Below are 16,701 nucleotides of genomic sequence, written 5' to 3' on the forward strand. Positions count from 1 at the left end.
AAAGACCTATAAATCTTTTGGGACAGCAAAGGCTGTTGAGAATGAAGTCCCAGACACTGCTCTGAAAAACCTGCCTTCTGGAATTAGAGGTGTGACACCATAACCATCTTCAGCTGCTTGTCTCATGTTTCAGGGATTCTACCATGTCAGCCAAAGCATCTGATGTTGCAGAAGGATGGGTGTTTATTACAGTGCTTAGCATTTTAAGAGAAGTGTGTAAGAGCACATACATTTCTGGACTTCAGTATATTATTGGAACAGGCTGCCCAGGGAGGTTGTGCAGTCATCATTCCTGGAAGCACTGAAGAAACATGGAGATGTGGCACTGAGGAACGTAGGCTAGTGGGCATAGTGGTGACACGTTAGTAGTTGGACTAGATGATCCTAGAGGCCATAGAGATCACCTAATGAGGTTTAACAAAGCCAACTGCAAGATGTTGTACTTGGATTGAAGGAATCTAGATTTGAATACAGACTGGGACATTCACTCATTGAGAGTAGCCCTGCAGAGAAGGACTTGTGGGTCCTGATGGACAAAAAGCTGGACACGCTCTCATCATGCTCTACCTGGAGTACTGCATCCAGGTCTGAGGCCCTCAATACAAGAACGATGTCAAGCTTTTAGAGTGGATCCAGAGGAGGACCATGAAGATGATCAGAAGGTCAGAGCATTGCTTCTGTGAAAACAGGCCAAGGAGGCTGAGCTTGTTCAGCCCAAAGAAGAGAAGGCTCCAAGGAGACCTCATCAAGGCTTTCCAGCACTTGAAGGGAGCACACGAGGAGGAGGGTGACTGACTGTGTAAGAAATCTGATAAAGACAGGACAAGAGGGAATAGCTTTAAACAAAAAGAGAGGAGATTTAGGTTAGATGTTTGGAAGAAATTCTTAACTCAGAGGTTGGTGAGGCGCTGGCACAGCTGCCTAGAGAAGCTGTGGTGCCCCATCCCTGGAGGCACTCAAGGCCAGGTTGGATGGGGCCCTGGGCAGCTGAGCTGGTGGGGGGCAGACCTGCCTAGAGCAGGGATTGGGGCTGGGTGAGCTTTGAGGTCTCCTCCAACATAAGCCATTCTGTAATGCTACCTTAATGGCAGAACCTTAGTGGTAGAACCTTAGTGATTCTACGATACCTCTCAGTCAGCCGTTTGTGTACTAGCTAACAGCTGAGCATAAAAAAAGAGGGCTCTTCTTGGAACCTGTGGGGAGTCTGACAGCTCCATCTCCTGCCCCTCAGCCTGTACAGGTACGACTTTCCTGCTCCGGGCAGCTCTTACTCACACAGCCCAACCACCACTTAAGCAGCACTGCTTTAAAAACAAATTCCTGCATCTTAATGTACCTTTTCCCTCTTTGCCTAATGACACTACACAGAACCACGTCTCCCTCCCTTTCCTTCCTCGCCTCCAGCTACTCCTCAGCCTACACAAACAAACTTTCAGTCTCCCCCCTGCTTCCAAGTCATTTTCCTGAGCAGTGCCAGCCCTCGGCTGGGCTTTCCGACAGCCGTATAACTCACGGCTTGGTTTAACTGCACCAAGCAACGGTACCAGAAAAGGCTAAACCCACTCAGGTGCTGCTACGGGGTTACGCAGCGCTGAGCAAAGCCGAGCAGTGAGGTGCAGACGGCCCTCTCGGTCCCTCCGCTGCCCGACTGAACCCCCCAAACCTCCCGTCCTTCCCACAGCCCGTTAGCTGGTAGCACCGACACTCCCGCCCCACAGCCCCGCGCAGGCGCCGTTGAGCGGGCAGGTAAGGGCCGGGCGCCATGTTGTGAGCGGAAGCCGTGCCCGAGCGGCGGGCCGGTGGGAGGGCGGAAGCGGGGCCCCGCCTGGCAGCGGGAAGGGGGCGGGAGGAGGGACGGCGGCAGCGGGCAGGAGTCGCCGCTGGAGCTGCCGCCGTCGTTCTTAGCCGGACGGGCTGTCCCGCGATCCCCTGAGGGTCGGTCGTCTGCCTCGCCGCTCCCGCCCCGCCGCCGGGGGAGCGAAAAAGCGGAGCGCGGAGTTGCGGGAGCCGGGCGAGGAAGATGCCCCTGGCTCAGCTGGCGGACCCTTGGCAGAAGATGGCTGTGGAGAGCGCGGCCGAGAGCAGCACGGAGGTACGGGCCGGGGGGGAGGAGGCGGCGGAGGTCGAGCTCCGAGCCCGCGGGTTCCCGTGGGGTGGAGTGAGTTGGGGGTGGTCGGGGCGAGGGGTGTCGAGGGAGAGTTGTGTAAGGTGAAGACGGACGGGACCCCGCCACCGCCGTCACTCTCAGTTTTCTCCCCGAGGGCGCTCGGGGCGGGCAGCGGAGCCCGTGGCAGCGGCGTGTCCCCGCGGGGCCCTCCCTCTCTCCCTCGCTCCCTCTGGGGCGGCCCCTGCACGCCGCTTCCTGCTGGGGCACTGACTCACGGCCGCGGCCGGCCGGGCTCCCCCGCGCCGGGGCTCGGGGCGTGTAGCACGGGACCGGCCCGCGCCTCCCCTTCCGCCCCCTTCCCCGGGAGGGAGTAACCTGCGACCGAGCCGGGCGCTTTGTTCCGGCGCGGTGTCTGGTTACTGTCACTGAGAGTTTCCCTTCCCGGGGCGGCCCCGTCGTCTCCGCACGGCGCCGGGGGGAGGGAGCGCCGCGGCCTGCCCTCACCTCGCCCCGTCTCCTCGAGGCGAAGGGCACCCCCGCCGGCTGCGGCTGCCCCTCGTCCGGACGGGTCGCGGTCTCGTCCGCAGTTTCGCAAGCGTTTGGGAAACCTCGCGGCCGTCATCCGGCGGTGTAGCTTTGTGCTTGGCGGCGTTGGTGGGGAACATCCCTGAGCCGCAGCGCCGTGCGGCTTCCTGCCTCTGGCAGCGGCGAGGTGTCCTGCGCTTGCCAGGCGGGGTACTCAAGGTTGCTTTCCTCAGCCGCACTGATGCGTTAGATTCACTCGCATCTAAAGAGACAGATGCCTTCAGTTATTTTTTTTTTTATTTATTTTTTTTTTTTTTATTTTTCCTTCATTCTGGAAGAACTTTGGGTTTGGATCTCTGTAAACAGTACATCTACCAGTCAGTTGTGCTTGCTCCATGCTTCCCTAGTAGTTCACAGTGCGCCCCGACCCCATCTGAAAAGAAGTGGCTTCCTCTGACAGCGCAGCTTCATCTGCTCCAGCTGATATGCAGGCACTCTGCTTTAGACAGTGTTGATCTTGAATGGTGTGGACTCTGGCCAATCCAGAGCTGTTACACACAAGGTTAGGATGTATTCCTTTGGTGAGCAGAGAGAGACACTACTCTGAAGTTCCTGCAGCGTCAGAAATATTTGTTGGTTTGATGTGTGTATTCCTGCTGCTTAAAGTAACTGCATCTCTGAGGGTCAGAGGGACCTGCATTTCTCATGTGACAGAATAATCTTTTTTGTTCTTACTGGTTGCTGTCAATTCCATCACTGAGTTCTGAAGCGGTGATCTTGCATGATTTTACTTTTTAATGGAGAATAACTGCAGTAGCAGTGTAATGTTTGAAGGGAAGATGTTAGGAGAGATATTTCTGAAGGGCTGCTTAGACATGATTTAGTGAAAAGTTCTTAACCATTACTTTAGACTTCCATGCTCACCATTTGTTTTTAATGCAGCTTGAATAGTAGTAGGGTATATATGCTAGAGAGGTAGCAAAATAGATTGCTTTATTTGAAATGGGTGTATGTGCATGGTTGATTATAATATGCTACTTGCTTATGTTAGTGTACTTCAGACTGGAGTTGTTTTTAAACAGTCATAAACTTCTTGAAAAAAGTATTTTACCTCTTTAGAAAAGAAAGAAAGAAAAAGCCCTTAAACTACTGCGAACACACATCAGTGTTTCATAGGACACTTTGAAATTCCCTAGGACCACTAACAAAGCATGGAGCAGCAACTGGTCAGATGTGCATCTTATGACCCTACTCAAGAAGAAACACTCGGTTCTAGAAAATGACCAGACTGTTCCTATAAAACTGTTTCAGATGAACAGGCTCAGAAAGGTGACATACTTGAATTGGGTTTTTAAGAGGAGATGTTTCAGTGAAAATAGATGTTTGTCAAATACATAAACAAATGACCTAAATACATAACTTAGATTTTCAATTTGCATGAGGTGTGTTTATCCGTAGCATAGCAGTCTCCTAATTACAGACCCTATCCTGCAAGGGTATCCTTGGGCAGAAACGTTTTTTACATCCTCCTGAAACCTCACTAGTTCAATGGTAACAATGTAATAGTGGGGCAGCGAGTTTCAGCTAATGTCTCAGATTTGCCCATGCAGTCGTTGTAACACTGTTATCCACTCAGTTACGTGTTATCGAGCTTGAAATGTGGCTCAGTCACTGTCTGATCTCTCTAGGTTTAATACTGGGTTATTTTTTTGTTTTCAGTGGAGTCCCATATTCGCTTTTATACTTCCACCAACGAGGGGGTGATGTGCTGTGATAGGTGAGCAAATTTAGTAGGAGGACTGCAATACCTTTAGTGCTAATTTGGAACATGGTGTAGTTAACCATCAACAGCTGCTGTAACTTATGTTTACAGGACAGCAGATTTGTAGGACGTGATCCTTCTAAAGAAATAATGCAGGCAGGTCTTTTTAGAGAAGATACGCACTTGTAGTTTTGAGAGAGCAGTTGTTGCAGAATTTCTTTTCCTACAATTACAACTAGTTCAGTAATCTACATTGCAGCATTTTCAATGTGTAAACTTGCTGGACAAAGTACTCAAAAGGTAATGTATTTGATGGTGCATCTTTTGTTGTTCCTAAATGCTTCTTGTTTTAAATTAGAACAACTGGAAAGCTTATGGAACTACCCTGTCTTTTATTGACTCAGGGTCTGACTCAAGATCTATAACAAGTATAAGTTTGTTTTTCGTAGTGAAAATGTGCCCATTATTTCAAGCCATCTGCTTTCAAGCAAATTAAGTATTGATTTGAATTTGTATCTGGATGCCTGAATAACTACCCTGGTCCTCCGATCTGTACTCTCAGCTATGCATGTTAATGTTGAATGGAGCAGAATGCATACAATTATGGCAGCCAAGTTTTGGACACTAGTATGTTGAAAGAGCTGGCTAGAAGGAGAGATTGTTTGCTAGGCATCCAGGGGAAGCATTCGTGCCATCTATCTTTAGACGTTTTAATTTAGGTGCTCTAAATTGGCTGTAGAGAAAGTTCAGGTTTTTCCGCTGCCCTTGATAGGGGATTTATCACCACCTATTTAGGTACCTAAATAGATGGTGTGAATTCCCTTTCTTGAATTCCTTGTTCTGTCTTCTCTATCCAGAATTATATGAACCTCACATAAAACAACGGGTGCTAGCATTTGACAGTCATGTGGATTCTGAAAAGAACCCTGTACAATGTAATTTGGGGGTTTGTAATTCAGTTCTTATGTCAGTGTGACATTCTTTAGTTAGTGTGTACTTGTAGCATGAAATCTGAAGCTTGTCAGGCTTCTTGCTGCCTGAAGCCAAGAGATGCCGGTTACCATCACTTATGCACACTCCATACTGATTTGTGTAATTGGTGTTAAGACTTGTGTTCCACAGTGATAATGCTGGATTTGTGGTAACTTAGCTGGAATGCTGAAGTAGAATCACCTAAATGGGCTGTTTTGTAGAGATTTCAAAGGCTGTTCATCACCTCTCCGTTACAGCCAGAGTTCTCAGCAGTGCCTCTGCAGCGCTCAGCTATCACTTGGTTGAATATCTGTAATGAGTACAGTGCATTCTGATGTTTGGATGGTTTATGTTCAGCTTTGTCAAATGGAGTGTTAAGAGCGGCCATGGGCAATGTAACTCTCACCTGAAAAAGTAGTGTGCCCTGTATTCAACAAACTTCTGTGATAGAGAGACAGATAGCAGGTGTTTATATGTATATGGGTTGAAGGTTAAAAAACAGGAATGTGTGTGTATATATGTAAATATTGACTTGAAAAACATACCGTCTGCATGGAAAGCATTTTAAGTGTTGTTGTTATGTTGGGTTTTTTGTTTGTTTAACCTTTCAGATTCTTAATGGTATGGTTTTACCTGCAGAGTGTTTTTCAGTTTAACAGCTTCTTACTGAAAGTGACGTGGTGCTGATTCCTCGCTGTTGGTGGACAGATGGAGGCAGGTGCTTTGCTTGGCTTGCCTCAGCACCTTCATGCAGCAGTGTGTGCACTCTCTGGTTGTTGGTTCCCTTGAGGAAGATTAGAGTTTGACTTCTCGAGCTGTTTCGTGAGTTTTCTGATGATACTGGCAGTTCTTTTCTTGAAGTTGTTTTGTTCATTACAGTCTGTAGTACTTCTTGCCGCAGCTAGTCTCTAGCACACAGCAGATGTAAGCTGACAGACGTGTTTAAAGGAATGTCTGCTCTCTTTGAGTTGATTGTGATCTATCACGCTAATTGTAGTTGTTTTCCATCTGAAGTGCTTGGCTTAGTCTATGTCTCACCGTGAATCTAAGGTGGGTGTTTAGTTATTTCTGTATATTAAAAAAAAAAAACAACAACAAAAACCATGAGCTGTTAGATATACTGTTTTTGTTTTTCAACTGTAATTCAGGGCAGTATTCCAATAGTAAAACCTTTACTCAGTTCTTCAGGCATCAGTAAAGCCTTGTAGCTGTTTGTTTCAGTCTCAGTGACTTTGGAGGGGGAATAATTTTATTGGTAAAACTGAAGAAATTAGAAGCTCTTCAGGGAATTAAGTTTAGACACACTAAAGTGGTTAATTGCTGCAAGCACTGTGCTTTATACTTGCATGCATGATATCACGGTACTTACTCCTTATTTTCTGGAATAAAATAAAATGCCTCACCCATTGGAAACAGAAGGGGAAAACAGTTCTGTTTAACAGATGGGAAATTAAGGTTCAGCATCTAGTGGCTCCATCTAGCATACTGCATGGGATCTGTTCTAGGTCTGGGAGATGAACACTGATTTCCAGGGACTTACTCCTGTGGCTTAACCACAAAGTTACTGCTCCCTCATTCTTATCAGTAACAGTTACCATATGCTCCCTTTGATGCAAGGAACCCCCTGTGGTATTCCTAAGCTCCACTGGACTGTTTTTGGAGGAAATGTTCTTTTTTTTTTCTTTTTTTCCTTTGAGTGAAACAAATGGATTATGTAGAAAATAGAATGTGTCTCCTTAAAGACATTATCATTTCTCACAAAAGTGTGAAGGTTCCAGGTCTATTATTAACTTTTAATTTCAGCCATTAATTTGTTGGTACGGTTTGTTTACTATACTCAGAAGATACAAAGAAATGGTATTTCACTATGATTTAAATATCCAACTCATCATAGTTTTGAAAACTGCTTCTCTTTTCCCTTCTTAAAGCCAAACTACTTTGTTCTGAAGGCTCAAAAGTTGGTGGTTTCTTGATATAATTAGATGCGTTATTTCTTACATAACAAAGTTGCCAAAATTAATTACTGTTAGAACTTAAACATGCATATATATATATATATATATATATATATGTATGTATGTATTTACTTAATGAGGAATCTTCCATACCATTTAACATACGTTCCATGGTCATCTTGGAAATCCTGTATTTCAGGAAATAGTAAAGTTGATCTCTAGAAGTCCCTTCCAACCCTGGCTATTCTGCGATTAATATGGACAGGATGAGATATGGAACAACTTTACTATTTCCTGAAACTACTAAAGTAAGTAACCTGCAGCCGGTGACACAGGAAGACATATAGATGAGTCTAGAAGGAAGGAACCTTTATAACCTCTCTGGGCAGCTTGTTCTGGGGCTTTGTCAACCTCACAGTAAGGAAACGCTGCATGTTCATGTGAAACTTACTGTGTTCCAGTTTTTGGCCATTACTCCTTGTCCTACATACCAATGAAAAGAGTCTGGCCCCATCCAGTTTCCTCCTGTAGTTTAGGTATTTTTAAACATTGCTTAGATCCCCTCTCAGTCTTCTCTTCCATGGGCTGAACAGACTTTTCTTATACTTGCTCCAGGCCTTTTATTATCTTTGTTGCTCTCCACTGGACTCTTTCTGGGAGATCCCTGTCTTCACAGACTCACAGAACTGTAGGGGCTGGAAGGGACCTATAAAGATCTTCAAGTCCAGCTCCCCTGCAAAGTAGGCTCCCTAGAACAGGTTGTACAGGTAGGCATCCAGATGGGCCTTGAACGTCTCCAGAGAAGAAGACTCCACAGCCTCCCTGGGCAGCCTGTTCCAGTGTTCTGTCACCATTGTTGTGAAGAAGTTCTTATGCACATTTGTGCATACTGTGCTTTGGTTTGTGGCTATTTCCCCTTGTTATATCACCACGCTCTGCTGAAAAGAGTCCAGCCTTGTCCCTTTGCCTCCCATGCCTTAGATATTTATAAACATTTTTTTTTTAACAGGGGAGCCCAGAAGAGGGGGGGACACAGCACTCCAGATGTGGCCTCACCAGGGCAGAGTAGAGGGGAAGAATCACATTCCTCAACCTGCTGGCCGCTCTCTTTTTAATTCACCCTGGCATACCAAGGTCATACTACTGGTGCAGGGCCAACCTGTTGTCTGCCAGAACACCTAGGTCCTTATCTATAGAAGGAACCTCAACAGGTTTCTTTCTGTTCAGCTCTTCAGTCTGTATGGGTCCTGTTGAATGACAGCATAGGTGACTGGCACATCAGCCATTCCTCCTGGCTTCATATCATCAGCAAACTGGCTGAGGGTGGATTCCAACCAATCATTCAGGGAATACCACTAGTTACAGGCCTCCAAGTAGACTCTGTGCCACAACCCTCTGAGCTCTGCCAGTCAGCCAGTTCTTATCCCACTTCGCTCTCCACTCATCTGTCATATACTTTCTAAGCTTCATTACAAGGATGCTGTGGGAGACAGTGTCAGACGCCTTGCTGATGTCAAGGTATACAACACCCACTGCTCTCCTCCCACCTACCCAGCCAGTGGTGACATCATAGAAGACTACCAGGTTGGTCAAGCACAATTTCCCCTTAATGAATTTATGCTTATACTCCTGATAACCTTCTTCTCTTCCAATTGCTTTGAGATGGCATCCAGAACAAGTTAATCCTTTGAGCACTTGAGTGGTTAAATGACAAAATGAGTAAAAACAGGTAATGCTTTAGTTGACATCAATATTAAATGACAACCTCTCATTTTGTCCTGAGAAAAGATTGTAAGAGACTAACTCATATGGTCTGTGTTGTAAGAAATGAGAGCAGGCAGCCTTGTTGCTCATGGAATGAGGACCTGGTGCTGTTCCCCATTTCCCTTTGAAAGGAGCCCAGGTAGGCACAGGATTTTTAGCGGGATTGGGTGTGCAGCAGGCAGTGAAGCATCACCACCTCACCACCTGCTCATGCAGTCTTGATAGGGGTACTTGTATACTGCCAGATGCTAGGATCACTGTTAGGATAACATGTGCAGTGGAGAAGGAATTCCTTTTCCCATGTGAGACAGTGTCCTGGATATACTGAACAAAGTGATTTCTCCACACATATTTCTTTCTGTCTGTAGCAACTGAACAGATAGATGTTGTGTATTTTACTAAAACTACTGAGCTTATGTGTTAAGCTTTTTTCACCTATAGAAAACAGCTGTCCGAAACAAAAATTCTGTGATGCTATAGACATTTCAAAGGCACTTGTGCTGCCTGAAGCCAAGTTAATTCAGCAAATTAAACTCAAAAATAGCTGCAGGCTCTTCTCTGTGGTGGTGTTTTCTGACCTGTCTTGACACAAGGCTCAAGTGCCAGTGCCAAGGACAGCGTAACAGTGGAGGAAGGAGGACTGCTAGTCTGTGGCAATTAGGTTGAGGAGGTATAGAACTGTACTCTTGTGTCATATTAGATGAGAAGGTGGCACTGGAAAGTAGATTGATTTACAGTTGTCCTGGTATCATAGCATGAAGAGACTTAACTTTGTACGTTCATAATAATCTGCTTGTTACTGGCTTATATCTGAGGTTACCCGTCTACAGAAAGGCAAGTTTTGATGTCCTGCATCTTTTTAAAATCTGGTGCCTTAGTCAATGCATCTTAGAAGGAGCTAAATCAAATTAGCTGAACTTAAAGCAGGAGTTTTATAGAACTAAAGTCATGTACCTTTTAGGTTTTGTCTGATGTTTTTTGTTTTTCCCTGAAAATTAAAGGAGACTTTTATACTCATTTGCACTATCTTTATATGTAAAATATATTGAATATATTATAAGAGAGAACAGCTAAAGGAAATCTAAGAAGATAGCCCACTTCTGCTACTCTCATATGATAAGCCTTAATCAGGTTAGGATTTAGGTAAGTGCCTTAGATATGTGTGGCTTCATAGCTGTGGAGTTAGGACATAAGTCACTAATTCAGATCCTATTAAAGCCTTATATTTTAGCTGGGCATTGGAATAGCTTGTGAAAACTCCATTACTGAAGATTTAGAAAGAGATAAATGTCTGGAGTGACATTGTAGGAATAGCAGATCATTCCTTGGGATAGGAAGGTCCTCTCAAGGGGACCTTAGTCTTTTTTCAACTATTTTTCTGCAGACCTATGAGTTTTTTCCTCAGAAAAGCTCACTACTGCTTATGATAGCAAATTTAAGCATGTACAGGCCAAAAGTTTTTACTGTATACAGCTCCAGACGGTGCTGCCTTTTACTAACAGCAAATTTGTTAGCAATCTACTAGGAAATACAGGAGTACTATATTCTGTGCTGCTGTATAACAAGACAGAAGCATTGATACAACTTCATTCAATTCAGATTGCACAGTTCTCTTAACTGTATCAGTTCCTTGGAGTCCATGGGAAACAATGGAGTGAAGTGCTTGGATCTACATATCGTCAATGTTTTTCTTGTCTAAATAATACCTAATGAAGAAAGTTCCTGTATGTCTTGAAATCTTTACTCTTGCAGCCTAAACATTATTTTCAAAATGCTTAAAGGAAATAAAAGGGTTTTACTAAATTCTGTAATTGATGGAAAATTGTTGAGTAACAGAAAGTATTGTTAGGAGAAAACTAAGAGTTACCTGGGAGAAACTTCAGCCATTCAGCTGATTTGTTTGAATTATCATTCCAAAGCGTAGTGAAGCCATCACCTGTGTTAGTCATTGGCCTTTTGTAAATCCTAAATACTGATTTTTATATTGTATTTCAGATCTTCTATTTTATCTGCTTATTTATGTACATATTATGTGCATTTATGTTAGTCTGTACTGATGAACAGTTCATAACTTGTGAATTGTCCACTTGTAAATTCTAAGAATACAATCCTTTTTCTTATATCCTGAATAGTGGGTATGGTTCTTTTAAAAGGCACAGGTTACATGGAAAATTCAGTAGTTGTATAATATGCTGAACTCCATTAGTAGTACAAAACCTGTCTACTGTCTTGTGTGCTTGAACCCAGTATATATCAGTAGAGTACAATAGGGTTAATCAAAGAATTGTATCAAAAGCTAGAATTTCTGTCACTTTTACAAGGGATTTTAAAGCAACTGACAATTAGACTTGGGTAGAAGAAGTTTAAATACTTGGCTGTGAGGCTTCTTAAGCATCCAAAAATAATCTAGCAACAGCCTAAACACAAAACAAAGATGTTCTAGGGGAAGCAGGAGGCATATGGTAGTGTGCAGCATTCAGGAAGCGTCATGGTCAATCCTGCATCCTTCAGAAAAAAATAGAAGTGTGTTAAAACTGCGTGAAAGAACGCCAGATCAACAGAGTACATCCGTATTAGCAGGACTTTGATCTTTGCTTTGTGAAAGCAATCTTAGACTGCAGATACTAAACTAAATCTAAAAGCATCAAGTGAATGATATCTATTTCAGTATTGATGAAGCGGACAGGAAAAATAAGATAAGTGTTACAGGACACAAATATGACTTAATATTTCAGCTGATGATTTAGACATGTATAAATGACTGGGTAGGGGCAAGGATGAGTGCTTGGCTTTATTATTAATATATTCTGCACCAAGTTGTTATTACGGCTGCTGTGTCAGGTATTTTACATACAGGATTACACGGGTACAGTGCTGGTCAGTTCAGTGTCCTGGGTTTATTGAGTGAGTGCAGAAGGCTGTACCATTTTGACAGACTTCTGAGGTGAATTTGATCAATTGCAGCAGATGCCAAAACCATAATTTGAAAAAAGAAATAGTGTGAGGACTATGGATCAATACATAGTTGTAGTGTAGAGTGCAGGATATCCTCTGCTTCTCAAAAAGGGTTTAATTGATTGACTGTTGTGTCACAGGTTCTGTGAGCTGTTACAGCTGATGCAGATTCTCTGATATTTGTCTGCTTTGAGCTTGAGCAAGGAACCTGCAGGATCCCTTTTGTCTTCCTGCTCGTGTGCCTTTAGTACAACAACTCAAACTTCACCATCTTTTAAGTATTCATTTCAACCAACTTAGTGAAATGTGATGATGGCTTTTGGGGAGTTTAGTTTGTTGCTAACAACATAACTGCTACTGTAAATTGGAGTAGGAAATGGGATTTTAAGTGGCTTTACCACTATAAGGGACGCGCACCTTTGTTTCTTGGTGTAATTTGATTGCTGATGTGTTTAGGGAGTAAGTAGGAGCTTTCTGTGGATGTCCTTTGTTGTTTTTCTTTGTTGTGCTGTCATCTGAAATGCTCGGTGCTCACTGCTTTTGCAGTCCTAGTACTGGATTCAACCACATCTTTGATCCATTCTGCTTGCATGACATCCCTACTACAGGAGCTGTACAGCTGAAAAGTAGTCAAGTTCTTTGTCATTTGAATTAGACCAATCTGTACATGTAAAAGATGCATTTAGCCTTCTCTTAGTCTATATTCATCAGGTAATTATATGTGGTCACAGTATGTTACCTCACTGAGACATGTCCTTGGTTCTAGTTAAATAGAGCAAATCTAGCCTAACGAAAGGGCTAGATGCTCTTCTTGAGCACTCTGCGGACTTATTTGCTCTACAGTAGTTTAAATGTTGTCATTTACATTGTGAGCCTTTTGGCTTTACATTTAAACTTATAGGATATCCAGTACACTTTGCAGACTTCCTGGATACATGACTGCTTTCTATTTAATGGCATCTCATACCAACAAACCATAAATCATACATACATATTCTTCTTTGCCTTACATGGCTTCCACTGTTCTGAGCAGAACTGGTTCTGCCATGCGATGACTCCTTTAGCATAATCATTGCATGGGTAGACCTGTTTAGAAAGATCTTGCTAATCCAGTGTCCTGGCTCAGATAGAGTTGTGTGGCATACATGCTGATTTCTTGAGTTTGTTCATTGTTCCAGTATATGTACTTGGAATCTGTTTCTTGAATTCAAATGAAAGCAGTGGAGGATTATGCAGGAAAACCGGACTGTAAAAAAACCTGCTCATTTGTGATGCAGAAATTCACTGTGTTTTGGTTGTTCTTTTTGGTTTTCTAGTAGAAAAAAGTTAAAGTCAGTGAGGTTAAAGACTGGATGTTAAAGATTGGGGCCTTCTTAAAAAGAAGATTTGATCTCAATTCTTTTCAGAGAGAGGTCTCTGGAATTGTTTCATTTTCAGTGGTAGTGTAATTGCCTTAAAGTAGAAGTGAGATCTTGAGGTTTATTTTCTTTGGTAAATTCTTCTTAATCTGCCTCTAATATTATTCTTCAGCATAATTACTGTTGTAGCAGGAATCGCTGTTTCTGAAAATCTGCATGTGGAGTCAGTTTAGAGCACATGGCTTTGATACATAAATTGCCCTTTTTTAGGCCCCAGAGTTTAGCCATCATTAGCTGTCAGGACGTTACAGACTCCTCCTTTCAGGCTGAAGTCACTTGTCTTACTTGTTCTGATGTTTTTTTTCTGCTGATTTTTTTTCCTATTGACAAAATATTTTGGAGGTTACTCTAAGTAAAAGATGCCGGCTACAGTAAGGGAAGGTGAGGCTTTTTGGAACATCATCAAATAACCCTTAGCCGTACAATTAGAATGTGCAATGCTGACAGCCCTTAACTGAGACATCTCATAAAAATTATATTCACCTCTAGCAGCCTAGCTGGTTTCTTACTAGCCCTTCTGTAGGGAAACATGCCTTCTAACCAGAACTTTCCAGTGTTTCCCTGAAGTCTGTTAACATGAGAAAACAATATTATCCCATGTCACAGCTCTGTGCTGGAAACAGAATCAGTAACTGAGCCTCTGCCCCTGTTTTAAGAGGGGGGGGGGAAAAAGGGAAAAAGCCTGAGTCATATTTGGGTGATGCGTAGGTCTCATAGTCTAGCCTTATCCATTAGTGTTTTATATAAAAAATGAAGAGAGAAAAACTTGGAAGGGAGGTTGTAATCGTCTGAGATTAAATATTCCTTTTGGCATAACTGAAATTTGGAATTTGTATGTTGCTAGATCTTAATCTGTCTTTTCATACAAAAGAGTCTCTCCTGAACACTTGCAAGCTGACTACACTTACCAGTTGCAGAGAATACTAGGAAGGTTCCACCTAACAAGTCCCCTGAAAAATGGAACAGTGGGAAGAAACTTGTAGGAAGAAGCTAAAATCTCTGAACCCTGCCTAGCAGCTTCCTTAACTTTCTGACATCTAGAAAATATCTGTCCATGTATGCATGTGACTTTAAGTAAATTAAATTCTGCAGAAATAGATCAATTAGGACTTAAATTCTCTGGGGAAACGATCCACTAGTACTAGAGGGCACAACCATTTTTGGTAAGTCTTTTAAAAACTCTATTTTGAAAAGAATGATCAGAGTCTGTAAAATTTTAAGAGCAAATGAATAATTGGAGCCACAGGTGATACCTCTTACTGTTACCTTGGGAGGCATATATTTTTCCTTATTACTTGCTAATGTACACGTTTGTTCTGGAGGCAAAGTCACTGCAAGTGTGGGGAAAAATGCGGCTTAGAGATTCACCAAGTATAGTACCACTGATGGGAAAGAGAAAGCATTTGTTAACCAAGAAGGCATTTAGGCTTTTTATAATCATGTGACTAAATTATACATTGGAAGCTTTGTAGAATGGTCCCTAGGAAAGTTTTTTAAAAAAGAAAAGTACTGCGTTGACTATCTAATTAGCCAGCAACCGTAAACACTCATTGTTTTTTATGAATTATATACTGTTGTTATAAATGTTCTTGTAGTATTAATGACAGTAAGGACTCACTTTCTATACAAGAACTTGGTTTCAAAAAGAATATTTATGTTCGTTGTTGTGGCTTTTTGCTGCACATTCTTCATCTGAGCTAGCTTTTTGCAGAGGTTGTAGTAGTGAAAAATAAAGCTCTGTAATACTATGGCTTAAAATTCAAAGAAGTTTTATGTGTTTCTTACTGTGACTATCAATCACCCAGTTTAGTAGTATATGAGAATCAGAGTGAGAGTGGCATAGACAGACAGCAGCTTTCTGTACTGGCTTCAATGTTTTTTTGTTAGGTTGGTCAGTTTTTTGTTAGTTTTGGAAAAGATAAGAACTCTTGATCCTGTAGAGGAGCATGCCATCAAAACCCATTGGCAATATATTTATTTCTGTAGTTGAATTCACCATCTCTGGTAACTTCCTGTGTCTTTTTTCTTTTTTAACAGAATGGACAGCAAATTGTGGATGAGCCTATGGGAGAAGATGATATTAACCCACAAAATGTGAGTAGATTGTAACAAAGGTAGTACAATATTGTGATGCGCTGATGCCATGCATCTACTTGCAGGTTGCCAATGGTGCCTTTTTGTTTAGTCTTGCATTTCATGTCAAGTAATCAAGGATCCTGATATTTTTCAGGGAGTTTTTTTCTCCCTTATTCTTGTCTCATTTGGCATCCTACTGTTTGTTCTGATAAGTGTTCATACTTTCTACGCTATTTTTAATAAGAGATTGGGAAGTGAAAAGACTTGATAGTAAAATGGGGCTGCTTAGATCATTCCTGAACAGGAGGGAAGGTTTAGCTCCTCTTTTCTTACCACAGCAAGTCTTAAAGCTGGTTATATGTTTTCTTTTTTTTTAATAATCTACTTTTCCTGGTATCGCTGAGCAAAGTAATGCCATTGGCTTGCATACGTAAAAAACTGTTTTACATCTGTGAGTTCCAGAGCGTGCTTTGTTAGCAGTTAAGGTTTCTTTTGTGGTCATATCACAACAAATGATTCTGATATGTTTAAATTCCACATAGATTCAAATTTCATACATGCACCTGCAATGGATTCTTTCAGGGTGCCATACACTGTAGCTTTTTCCTTTCTGGTCTGGTATGTAAAGTGCAGCAGCTATCAGCTTTAGTTTTTCTGTATGATCATAAGATTGCTTGGCAGTACCTGTTTATTCTGTTTCATTGCTAGTGTTAACTGCTTCTTATTGTCCTTCTTGATCTATTTGAAACTAGAGTATTTGCATAATAAATCTCCATTAAACTGGAAGATTGTTTGTTTTCTTTCTACATAGATTACTAGGATAATACCAAACCCAAAATGCAAAGTTTCAGATTCTCTTCCTAGATGGATCTCATTGGAGTGCATTCAAAAATAGTAAAGTTAGTAATTGTGGTGCCATAGTTTAAGTCTTTTCTCTGTTGATGTGGATTCCAGTTTTGCTCTAGTGATGCTATTCTTGCTAGCTGGAGTAGAAGGCAACTTCTGTTTTTTGGTTCAGAGTTGAAAAAGCCATGGGCTCCATGAACAGGGAAATGCTCAAAGATGAAAGCTGTAAGAATCAGTTTTGCTGGTGGCTTAAGATCCATCCCTTCCTTGGATGAGATGCTAAATGTTGAAAAGTACTTAATGGAAACTTTCATAGTGGTG

At 42.4% G+C, this 16,701-nt stretch overlaps 1 protein-coding gene across 2 annotated transcripts in view; it reads left to right on the forward strand.

Moving 5' to 3' along the window:
* The first annotated feature begins 1,844 nt into the window (after positions 1-1,844).
* The window catches only part of RPS6KA3 (ribosomal protein S6 kinase A3), a 68,513-nt gene continuing 53,656 nt past the window's right edge, over positions 1,845-16,701 (forward strand). For both annotated transcript variants that reach the window (XM_072333781.1, XM_072333788.1), the window contains exons 1-2: positions 1,845-2,092; positions 15,496-15,552. In XM_072333781.1, the coding sequence (XP_072189882.1) occupies positions 2,021-2,092; positions 15,496-15,552 (129 nt within the window). In that variant the 5' untranslated portion in view covers positions 1,845-2,020. The remainder of the gene's footprint in view (positions 2,093-15,495; positions 15,553-16,701) is intronic.

This window comes from Excalfactoria chinensis, chromosome 1 (genome assembly GCF_039878825.1).
Source record: "Excalfactoria chinensis isolate bCotChi1 chromosome 1, bCotChi1.hap2, whole genome shotgun sequence".
Taxonomy (NCBI): Eukaryota; Metazoa; Chordata; class Aves; order Galliformes; family Phasianidae; genus Excalfactoria; species Excalfactoria chinensis.